Below are 12,470 nucleotides of genomic sequence, written 5' to 3'. Positions count from 1 at the left end.
ACTGAACCGCGTCGCAGGCGCTCGACAGCCCAACTAAGAAAAAAGTGATCTCCAGCTTCGTGTTGTGGTACATTTACAGAACGAAAAAACCGCAAAAAATACCCCCAAAACACAAACGAGCTTTGCTAGATGTAGGTATTGCAATCAAATAATCCCCTCAGCACCATAAAGATCTGATTGCAAACACTGAAATGAGGAAAACCATGTTTTTGCTTGTTTGGGAAGTGCAGCAGGTGTGTATGTGTCCCACCCCCACGTGCTGCTGACATTGTTTTTGCAGTTGTTTGTAGATTTGGATGGTGGTTTTTTCCTTAGATTAATTTATTTCTCATGTTTCAGTTCTTTGACTGTGTTTTGGGGTTTTTTTCCCGATCACACTACTTGGGCAGAATGTGGATGGTTTCTGCATTCTCCTGCCTTTTCCATGGTTTAGTAGTAATCTCTTTCCTGTTTTCTAGTGGAAAGTAATTTGGGATTTTAAAAGACTCATTTTAAAAGACTTCTTTTCAGTTGCTATTTTATTTGAGTCAAGGACTTATTTCTTAGGTTTGATATGTCTTATGTGCTTGGTGGGTCTGTGCTGAGCTGTCCCTCTGCCGGCCTTTGCTCCAGGGTTGGGATCACTGATCCCTGCTAAAAGTTTGCTTCAGTTTTGTGCTTTTCATTAGTGTTAAACTCGTTGGTGCTGATGTGGTGTTTGCAGATCTGTGGCTGGTGAGCAGATCTGATGTTCTGGTCATTATATTGGTTTTAGGACTTAATCCTTGTCTTTTTAGCTTGCATGGAATTATCTGCTCCACTCATGTGAGTAGAACTAAAGCCCTGGAAACACTGAGTTATATTGTTGTTACTTTACACTTCCACGTTGTTCCTGTGGACAAAAGTCTGGGCTGGTTTGAGAGAGAAAAACATCAACTTTGGGGGTTTTATGTCGATGAAGAGGAGGGAGAGTCATCCCTGAGCTTCTGTGTAACTGCTGTGGCAGAGCCGGAAGTGCAGGAGAAAGACAAACAAACCTCTCCAAGCCATTGAGTTTTGTTCCTTCCCAGACATTCTGATTCCTGCTCCAGTCCCAGTTCCTTGTGCTGTGCAGGCTTAAGTTTAATTAGTTTTTTAGTGCTGATTCAGCTGAATATTTCTAAGGCTTGAATATGAAGCCAAATGGCCTCTGCATTGAATGAGTGATGGATATTCAATACAAGATTCCCTTCAAGAACTACCACAAAAGGTGGCTGAAGCTGAGGGAGAAGCAATTCCTCCCTTGCCTAGAAGTGCAATGCTCATTTTGAGGAAAAGTGCTCACTGCTGGTCTGTCACTTTATTCTCACTAATGAACAGTCTGGAAGCCTCCTAGTTCAGCCAGGCTGGTAATTACAGACAGTTTAGATGGGCTGGCCTTGAAAAATTTGTATTTTGGTGCTTGGAAAAAAACAGAAGGTGGGAAGAGGTGACAGGAGTCACAGGGCACTGAAAGGAGTGACACAGTCCCGAGTTCAGTCCTGGCTCTGAACTAATTTTGATCCTGACCTTGAGCAGTCCCTTGGCTGTGTGTGAGTTTCCTTATTTGTAAAGGAGAAGGGAAAACAGCTTTGCAAAGCTTCCCTACAGCAGCTTAAGAGCTTGAGTGTGGAAGTAGGAGTGTTTTCCCTTCCCTGATTTCTAAAAATGCTCACAGAATTTTACACGGTGCAAGAACTGAAACATGGATGTGAACTCTCGCTGACACTGCAGGTGTTTGGGGGCACAGGGCAATCAGGGGAGTCTGGCTGGATTTACTGTGCACAAAGTGAGCAGGAATCCGATTGTTCCTGTGATAAACCTTCTGCCAGGCTTTCAGGAATCTTAGTAAATTCAAATAAGGTACAACCAGGAGCATCTCTGGGAGTCCTAGGCTGTTTGTGAGAATTGGGCAGTTTGGTGCCTGAGTGTTAAATTCTGGGGTTTTGAAATATAGCTGCTTCTTTTTGCTAACTGTTTTCTAAACCCTAATTTCAATTATTTACCTGAAGTAATCTACAACCACCTGCAAATTGTATGCAGTGTAGTTGTTCCCATGTGAAAATGTATTAGTAAATGAAAATCTGTTTGCTTAAATTCTGTATGTACCTGATTATTACTGTTTGTGTCCTGATTTAAGAGAAAAGCTGAAGCACCTGTGAATATCTGGTCTAATCATGACTTGATGTGGTTAAAAATCTGCATGATAAAAAAATTAATAATTTTTCATTAGGTTAAACAGACTTGATTGAGTCACTTAAGCAATTCTGCATTTTTCTAGAGAGGCAAACAAGCAGCATGTGAGATGTCAGAAGTGTTTAGAGTTTGGCCATTGGACATATGAATGTACAGGGAAGAGAAAATACCTGCACAGGCCTTCAAGGACAGCTCAACTGGCCAAAATCCTGAAAGAGAAAGAAAAACAACTATTACTGCAACAGAGGTAAGATTGGCAGGATGAAATGCCTGGTTTATCAATGAAATAAAAGCAAAGATGGTGTCCCAGACCATTTTCTGGGATCTTTTCCTCCAGACTGTGTGATGTTTGCCTAATGTTAGAGATGATTTGCATATTAGGTGGAATATGTACACTCAGGTCCCACAGAATTAAAAATAACATTTAAATTAATTTAATTTAAGTCTCTCATTAACACCTGCTCCTCTGAAATACACTTTAAAAGCATTTTGGCCTGTCTGTAACAAAAGAAATCCACGAAGCCAAAGTTAAAACACTTGGAGCCATTTCTTAATGGAGCAGTTTCCTGAATTCCTTGGTTACTTGATTTCATGTTTATGTGCTGGTACAAGCAGGTGGGTGTGAGGACTGCAAATGTGTTTATAACAAAGAGGCAACTCTTGCCCTTCTGTTCAGGTTTGCTGGTAGAATGTGGAGTTAAACCTGGTGTTCTGGGCATGACCTGACAGTGTCTGTGCCAGCCCAGCCCCTGCTGCTCCCTGGGAGCTGCACTGGTTAAACAGGTGAATGGGAGTGGAGTTATCAGGTGGTTTCAACTCTCAAGCATAAAGTAACAACACCTCACTGAATTGCATAATTATTTCCTGTTTTGACATCTGAGAAAGTGAAAGATGCATCTTAACAGAGAAATCTAAATGAAACTCTGCATGTGGTGTGTGATTTCCTTTCTGCTTTGCTTTCAGTACACTTTGTGTTCTTCCCCCAAGGTTAATAATTGTTTTAACAAGCAGCTCTAGAGCGAAAAACAATGCAACACATCAGTTTTCCATAAAATTCCTGTGAGGGTTATCTCTGCCATTGCAACTGCAGTTTGATTTTGGCAGCTGGGGAGGTGCTGCCTCAGCCCCAAGGAGGGACCATGTGAGGTCCCTCCCAGCCCTTGCAGCTGGAATTACTGAGGATTTGGACACGTGCCCTCAGTCACTGCCACTTCCAGCTCAGTGTGTTGGCTGTGGGTCATCACACTGCCAGGATGTGAGTTATGGAGAGCATTCCCACCTTTTGCTGTTATCCTAGTGGGAGAGAGAAGGGTGGTACCTCTGGCAGACAGGGCTCCTGTGGCTCCGGCAGCTGTTGCAGCTCAGGCAGCAATTATGAGTCACAGGCCTGAAACACTGACTGAAGTGGAGGCTCATTAGCTTGTGATAAGAGCCACGTAAAATGTTTGATTTTGAAATTAATTTTGATCCAATGAGTAATCCTGAAGTAATTACAGTCACCCAGTATTGCAGATAGACATCAGGAGTGCTTGGGCCTCTGAAACTTGCTCGGCTTGGAGACAGAGTTTGGATGGGTTCTTTAGAAACTCGAGGTTTTTAGGCAGAGTTTGAGACTCAGATTTTTCCCTTGTTTCTTTTCTGCCGCATTTCTGGTGAATTCTGCAGGTTCATGTTGGAGAATTGCCAACTGAGGGTGAAATTCCTTGAAGCCTAGTCCTTGTGCTTGAGTCTGAGGATGGGATAATTTTATGTAGGAATTCCAGGACTGTCCAGTCTGTCACAAATGGAGGTTTTGGGGCTGTAACAGTCCTCAGTGTGAGGGGCATGTGCTGTGAAAAGTCATCTTGTGAATGGAAGACTGACTAATCCTTAGGTAGGAGCAGTGTTTAATCCTGGTTAAATTGGGCTGGATTCACAGGGGTTATATAATCATAAGCTCCTTAGCTGTGCCATAAGGGATCCTATTCCTTAGATGCCAGTGTTACACTTCCAAGGATGAAGCTTTTCCTTTGTGGAAAAACAGCTTCCTAGAGCACACTTTTGCTTTTTATATCACTTGTATTGGAGGGTTCTTCCTTGTCACAGAGGAGCTGGGTCTCCCACAGCTCTGCTTTGGAGTGCTTGTATCACCACCTTTAAAGATCCAGGCAGGAATCATTAACCAGAAGGCAAACACAGCCTAATAAGGTCAATATTTACTTCTGACAACCACATCCAAGCTATTTCAGCATGAACTCATGTCACAGTTGTTCCAGGATCCCTCTGTTGGCCCGGTGCTGACCCCACGATTCTGATGGACACTCTGGAGGTGTCAGTAAAACCTCATTGCCTGCCCAGCCTGGGGCAGGAGTTGGGAGGGGAGGAAAGGTGAGAGAATGCTCATTCCTGAGTGATGTTACTGCACTGAACCCAACACAGAGTGTGATTTATGGCTCTGAAGGCACGGTGGGGCCACAGGGAGAGCGAGGGAGTGCCCAGAGCAGGTCTGACTGCAGGGCCTGGAGTAACTCCTGTAGTAACCTACACCTTACACACTAGAGGGAGGCACAGCCCTGTGCCCTGGTTCCTCACACACTCAGTGAGGTCCTGTCTTCTCAAAGGTACTTTGGGGTTTAATTCTGTTTCTCACAGTGACTCATCTTACCTGTGAACACCTGATGACCCTCGGAGGGTGTAAGGCCTTAGGAATGTAAATCTGAACAGGAGGGATTATAACTTGGGTTGGAATTTGAATATCAGTGAATCTTCCTCTTGCCCACAGGAGAGTGTGGGGGAGTGTGAAAAACTCCTCTGTATGATGATAATGTTTCCATACCGTATGTGTGAAAATAAAAAATTGGAAAAATCTCATTTTTCTGGCTTAAAAAGAGCATTGAACTTTTATTGAAATACAGTGCAGGTTACACTTAACACTTTCTTCTTTCTACCCTTTCTGTAGTCTTTATCAACACATACTGTTTTCTAATGCCTGAATGAAATATATTTGCAGTTTTCACTTCCATTTTTATGTATTCAAAATGGCTTCTAATAATAAGTTTCAGTTGAGCAAAAAAGGTATCCTGGATCATGAAAATGTACAACTTCCTCATAGATCAGTGGCACGTTGTGTTGTAAGGATTTGATGAGGGAATACTTGAATCACACAGGTACATTCCAGGTTGAATTATGTGCTGTGTGTCTGCAGTGGATTGAAAACAGCACGTGACTGGCACGTTTGACTGAAGGAATTTTGATTTCTTTTTGAAAAGAGAATCCAGCAGTGAAGACTTCTTTGAAAAAGTACATCTCCCTCAGTGTTCTGTTAAAAGAAACTTTCTTCTGTGTCACTTACCACTAAAACTTTGTGTGACTGGATGGTCGCATGGGAATCTGAAAGACATACCTTGAAAGCATCACTATAAATAGATTTTTCTGTTTCTTTTTGCACTCAAAAGAAATGTGAAAGCTACAGGCTAATTCAGTGTTTTACTCTTTGCTTCCATCAATTCAGTTATTGCTAAATATAGTTCTATACAATTTTTTGTGTCCTTTTCTCCTGTGCCTTCCCATCTCAAAATGCTGTTGTCCATATAAAATGAAGCAAAGATGAGAGTAAGGCATCCATAACATAGAAAATTAGAGGTGAATTGCTGTGATTTTTTTTAATTCTCCTGCCTTGTAGTTGTTGTGCTCTGGTCTGCTCAGGACTGAGAAGAGCTGCCTGGTGCCCTTATGGCTCTCTGTGTGCTCATATTAAACTCACTGTGCTGCTATTTATTTAATTTTCCTACCACATTAATCAAAGCCATTATTTTTCCTCCCTTAATTAGTGCTGGAGAAAGTGCTGCAGAAAAGAAGACCAAGAAAAAAAGGTATGTGAGATGGGTGGCAAATGGTGCAGCTGATCCTGGCTGGGATCCTGCACTGGGTGTTGCAGGAGTTTGAGAGGGGGTGGGAAAAGTCAACATTGCAAATAAGTGTTGGCTTTACTGCTCTGAGCCTGTTGCAGGCTTTTGTCTGACAGATATTTGGAGAATTTCTAGTCCTCCTTATCCAAAAACTCTAAATTCCTGGTTCTCTACTTTTCTCCCTCCTGATCATCCTACTTCTGCATGATCTTGCTTTAATGATAAAAAAGGTTTGTATTTCTGCCTCAAAGTCCATCAAGTGTCTCTGAAACAGTTGTGCAATACTGGCACACTGTTTTCTGGTCTGACATTGTTCCACCTGTTCATCCTGCTCTGTCTTTTGTTGTTTTCATTCCCTCCTGCCAGCTTGCTCTCTCTCTCTGAAGCTTTGTCTAGAGAATGAAATAAAGCACCTAAAAACCAAAAATCCAACCCCAAAACCAAACAGAACCACCTCAATCCCAAACCAAAATCCAGGAACTAAACCTTCCCCCACTCCAAGTACTAGTTGGAGCCAAGAACTCTTTTGACATTGTTTGTACTTGACTTTGCATTAATGTTTGCTTGGGAATTTGCTTTATTAGCAGAGGAACAGCCAGAACTGAGGCTGTAACACTCCTGGTGATCGTGTTGGGAGTTTTACTCCAGGGGGGAATGTCTGTCCTGTAACAGCCTCAGTATCTCTTCTCATTTAGTTGTCAGTTCTCTAAATCTGATCTAAAACCAGTTTTCAGGAGGTGTTTAAAGACCAGGCCTGTTGCCTTGTGTGGCAGTCAGTGAATAAGGCACAGCAGGTCTTTAAAACATGCCTCTATTTCAGGTTATCTTGTGGAATGTGACTTTATTGGAATGCTTGGCTATCAGTGTGTGTTTTATCAAAGGCTCCTTTCCCAGTAGTGCCCATTTATTGTTGGAGTTACTTGGGACCAGTGAGATCATAAATTAACTAATTTCGAAACAGTATAACACAGGCCCCTTCTTGTCTCAGCTTTCTCAGATGCTGCAGCCTTTACTGGCAGAATTATTTTCAGAGTATTTGAGCTCCAAACCAATGCAAAAATGAACAGAGCAAAAGGGTCCTCGGGGGATTGGGTGGTTTGGTCACTTTTTCCTTGACATTTTAAAACTCTTGTAGATTTGAGCTATTCTCCTGTTTTTATGCAAGCACCAAATCCATCAATATAAACTCCTTTTCAGATAGTTTGCTGTTTATATTTTTATTATATGGGAGGAATTAAATGTGAACAATTCAGCAGAGGGTTACCACTGGGTATATAAGTTCCAGATTTAAAATAAAACTATGCAAAAGTTCAGGTTCTGGCAGTAGGAGCACGAACCTTTTACACAGAGTATGTTTGTTTTGATATAAACAGTAATAAATGATCTCAGGTTCAACCAGAAAAACAGGCTCAGGCAAAGCAGCTGCTGCAGAGTCTTGTGACCTCAGGTGACAGAGAGCTGCCTTCCAGGTGCACGTGTCCTTCAGCATTCCCACCTGCCATGCTTTGGTTATCCATGGAAAGCCCACTTTATATCAGATCACACCTCTCTAAAGGGTGGAATTGTGTTCTAATTCACTTGTTTCTTCAGGCCCCAGCTGTTACTGTGCCCAGAATTGTAGGTTGGATGTGAGTGGCACCTGTGAGGGTTTAAAACCCCTGGGGGGGTTGGAGCAGAGGAGGGTGACAGCCTGGGTGATACCAGCACTTGTGCCACAGCTGGGGCACAGGATCACACAGGAGATTAACTTTTAGAAACTTGTTTTGAGGAGAAGAAATGTTATCTGCTGGAGAAATTCTGTACTTTGACAGTGGTGTGGTAGACCCAAAATCTTACATCTACCAACCTACAACATCTGCACTGTCACGTTACCTCCTTCACATTACGTTTTGTATTTGAATTTTACTCGCTGCCATCTCCATCCTCCTCCTGGAAGTACCAACAGGCTCCATGTTGCATCACCTGAAAACAAGTCCCTGCCTGTTTCCTCTCCCAAATGCAGCTATTGCTTTCCTCCAGGAGAAGCAGTACAATATTCTGATGTTTGTATGAGTGGGTTTTGGACTATAACCTAAACACTGGACTGCTGCTGTGGATTGTGTGAGAGGTGATCTGGAAAAGGATGTTAAGAGTTACCACTCAGGGGATCCTCTGACTGATTCCTGCCCATGTCAAGGATTCTGCACATCTAATGGAACTGGTTAGACTGAAACTTGTCCCATTTTTTTTGTGTGTGTTTTGTTTTCCTCATCTTAAAAGTAGTTTTTCCCAGACAACAAGTATTTAACCAGCCCTTGTGGATTTATCTGTAATAAAGAGCTGTTGTGTCTGCACACACAGAGATAACAGATTACAGATGTATTATAAAAACTTCTGTGGTTCATAGCTCAACACACACTCCCACATTTGCCAGCTGACATGGCTGATACAATTAAAAAAATCAGTCTCTCTTTAATAACCTTAACACAGGCATTTCATGAGTTGTATTGAAACAACCCCTCTGATAAAAAATACTACTTTAATTTTCTAATGGAAAGGAGATTCTGCATTGTTATAATTTACAGTTTTGCATGTTCTTTGGTTGACTTTGGGAAGGGAGGTGAATCAGTGCCATTACACTTTGTTGGGAGGAAGATCTATGGGAGAATTGAATTGTACTTTCTTGAAATTGATGTTGCCTCACTTAATCAGAGATGTTGATCTTGAGAGCAATGTCCTCAGTAAGGGCTAAACATGGAAAAAAATGTGCAGAGCATACAGAAATCCTCTTTGCTGTGTTCATCATTCTGTCTGTATCTTGGATTGTTTCCACCCCTTCTCTACCTGGAAAACGTAGGCATCCTGTAGTGGCAGATAATTTGGGTTCTTTTGCCAGGAGTAATCTAAGAACAGTTTTCATTGGGAACAGTTCTGACCTTGGTGAAATCACTGATTAAACCTCCCCCAAATCTTACACTGCCAGAACTTCACTGTGTTGCAGAGGGGAGCAGGGAACTGAGCTTGGCTAATTTTCCCTGAGGCTTTCGTAGTACAGGACATTCAGAATTCTCCTGCAGCCAGGTCTGTAAAGCCTGTGGTCATTGCTAGGGACAAGATCCTGGCCAGCTTTCCCACTTACCCTCTCTCTGCAGTCCTGCTGGATTATGTGGTGTCCCTCTGCCATTGCTGTATTGGGCAAGATCCATTCGTTCAGGGTTGGAAAAGGGGAGGGGAGGGCACAGGAATTTGTCTGAGATTGGAAATGTTCAGGCCAGGTAATTGATCTTTGGGTTACAACACAGCAGAAAGAACACTGTGTGATGTGGGGGTGCTGGCAGGGCTGTTCTCAGCTGGTTGTTCTCTCCCAGATCCAAAAGTGTGACCAGTTCCAGCAGCAGCAGCAGCGACAGCTCAGCCAGCGACTCCTCCTCTGACAGCGAGGACTCTTCTACCTCCTCCTCCTCCGATGACAGTGACAGTGATGAGAGCTCCTCTTCTTCCTCATCTTCCCCATCCTCCAGTAGCACTTCCTCCTCTTCAGAGTTCGACTCAGATTCCAGCTCCTCCAGCAGCAGCAGCAGCAGCAGTGACAGCAGCTCTGATGATGAGCCCCCAAAGAAGAAGAAGAAGAAATAGCCTGGAGTGGGGCAGGACTGGTGTGGAGGGAGTGACACCACTCAGAGGTGTCTGGAGCACACTGTTGCCAAACAGTTCAATGGTCAACATTTCTACTGCTAAAACTTTCTTAAGTGTTTTTTGCATAGTTGTTCATACCACAGGGGAGGTATCAAAGGGCACGTGAGACTTACTGAAAGAGTATTTTTGTGGTTTATCCTTTTATGGAAGACTTTACTTTTTTAGTTCTAAAAAAAAAAATCTATCATCAGATTTGTTTATATGAGCTAAGGTCCAGTAACCTGGATGTTTACATGCTAGAAAGCAAGAGCTTTTTATTGCAGATTATGCTGTGCATCATGTGCTGTTCCTCTCTTAATGACAGCTTCAGTTCCATTGAGAAAATCCTCTAAATTGTTAAAAGCAGAAGTTTTACAGTGCTGCTGTGGAGCTCTGGCATTGTTGAACCTGAATGCACAATGTGTCACACACAGGGCCTTCCATCTCGCTGGTGACAAATGGATTCTGTGCTGCTGAGCTTGTGTTCTGATGGCTTTTCCTGATGCTTCCAGGTCAAGTCTTAACTACAACATCCAATTTAACTAGTGTTGAGTTGTTACTGATCAATGTAGTGCTTGTCCTGCCCAGAGGCTTTGGGCTTTCCACTCCCTGTGTCCTTGGCTCATGTATTTGTAGTGTTTTCTGAGACACAGAGTCTGTCAGAAAGCAGCAGTGCAGTGAATTAGAGCTGATGCTGCTTTGGAGTTTCATCCTTGTGCCTTTTTTTGTAAATTAAACGTATCCCAGTGAGACAAGGGCTTGAGAGTGGGTGTTTTTCAGGACTCCATCAGCTTCTCATACAGAATATAGTCAGTAAACCAGAGAAATAGTAACGAAACTGGGCGCTGTTTTCAAGGAGATGGGGGAAAAGGCTGTTTCACTGGATGCTCAGTAAGAAAAGCAGAAAAGAAATTAAGTTCCCAAAGGAAAGTGTTCCCCTTTTGATATTTTTTCCGAGAAATGTGTGTAATGCAGGATCACCAGGCCATGCTGTTGGGCACGTGGTGAATTACAATCTGCAGTAAAATCAATCACTCTTTGTAACACTTTGTACATGTCTGAGAACTGCCACGGGAGAAGCAAAGTAGTGCAAAAGCCCCACAAAACTAACAGAAGCAGAATCCAAACACGCTGCAGAACAAGGATTGGTTGCAGATTGGGAGTTACTTGTTTTTTCTGGTGGATTGAAGCAGTTGGTATTAGTATTTTATTTTGTGATGCAGTCTCCTAAATTTGTTATTGTTGGAGTGCTCTTACTGGGGAGGGGGCATCACATGTGGAAGAATTCTTAAATATCTTGGTTTAGGTAAAATATAGTAACTAAACTATTTTTTATATTTTTATGGGGAAAAGTAGTGTGTACAATTACTTTGGAATAAACTGTACTTATTTAAATGTTTGGAAACGCGTACGTTGTGTGTCTCTGTGACCACTCCTGTGTTTTACAGAACAAGCTGCAGACTGTAAATAAAACTACCAGAAAATTGTTTAAGTCTTGTTGAGTGAATGTACCATTTAATGGGAAAAGTTAATAAATTATTAAACAGTAGTTGCTAAGTTGATGATTACTGCAAATATATAAAATATTTGTGGTGTTTGTGTGCAGATGGTTTCATCTGAAGTTGCTTTTGCATTGCCTCAGAAGGGTAGCACTGCTCCCCAGTAACTTGTCCAACCATAAGTCCCTCTCTCTACTCAGTCTTTTTAAAGAAATGTTTAATATACAATATTTTTTTTACTTGCCCTTTCTGTTTACTTTCTCTCTACCTGTTCTTATTTTACAGAGTAAACTCCCCCAGCCTGGCCAGGGCCTTACTGTGGTTCATGTGCCACTAGATAGTTTCCTGATCTCCTGCTGGATGCTTTGATTCAATTTTTTTTAACAAGGGAAAGGTGCTTCTTTCAGGACTGTCTCCCAAAGCTGCAAAAGATCATTAATTTTATTAAACCCCTGCTAACTAGAAATTACTGCATTAACTCAGCAGTTACAGGCCCTGCACAGCTCTGAACAGCCCTTTTAATCCCTGCAATTCCAGGCAAAGCTGCCATTGCTCATTGGAGAGGAGCAATTGATGCAGCCTGGCAGGAAAACAGCCTCGGGAAAAGGCATCACCTTTCAAGGAGAAACACTGGGAACGGAGGGCAGAGCAGGAGAAGGGGAGACAACCCGATCTTTGAATCCAGGGCTTTATTAAACCAAACATCTGCTACTCAGAAACAGGTTTTGGGTGCTCACAAGGAAAAGTGCATTATACAGTTTCATGTGGATTAGTGGATTGATTTATTTTCTTAGAGAAGAGTCCTTAATAAATAGGAGCTTCACTATCAAATGGATTTGGTTGATAAAGAAATGATTCAACATGACTTAACCCCTGGGTTTAATTTGCTTTATGAACAGGTATTTGTCCAAGCTGTGCCTTTAAGGGACACTGAAATGTGGCTTCTGTGTGAGGTGGATCATCACAGTCTTGTTTGTCCATCCAGATGTGTGTGATACACCAGAATATCAGAGAATCCCAGAATGTATTGGGTTGAAAGGGACCTTTTAAGGTCATTAAGACCAACCCCCTGCCGTGGGCAGGGACACCTTCCACTAGACCAGGTTGCTCCAGTCCCGTCCAACCTGGCCTTGGACACTTCCAGGGGTGGGGCATCCACAGCTTCTCTGGGCAACCTGTGCCAGGGCCTCAGCCGCCTCCCAGGGCAGAATTGATTCCCGATATCCCGCCCAGTCCC

General features: G+C 42.6%; 1 protein-coding gene across 1 annotated transcript; it reads left to right on the top strand.

The window, feature by feature from the left end:
- Window positions 1–5: 5 nt before the first annotated feature.
- Window positions 6–11,226, top strand: ZCCHC10 (zinc finger CCHC-type containing 10; the record flags this gene model as incomplete). The annotated part of the gene is made up of 4 exons (XM_029960189.1): window positions 6–53; window positions 2,277–2,440; window positions 6,003–6,044; window positions 9,428–11,226. Coding segments are annotated over 4 exons (522 nt in total), but the record flags the coding sequence as incomplete, so codon positions are not given.
- Window positions 11,227–12,470: the final 1,244 nt, after the last annotated feature.

This window comes from Manacus vitellinus, unplaced genomic scaffold, assembly GCF_001715985.3.
Source record: "Manacus vitellinus isolate BGI_N305 unplaced genomic scaffold, ASM171598v3 scaffold_25_pilon, whole genome shotgun sequence".
Lineage (NCBI taxonomy): Eukaryota > Metazoa > Chordata > Aves > Passeriformes > Pipridae > Manacus > Manacus vitellinus.
This window is presented reverse-complemented; position numbering and strand designations above follow the sequence as displayed.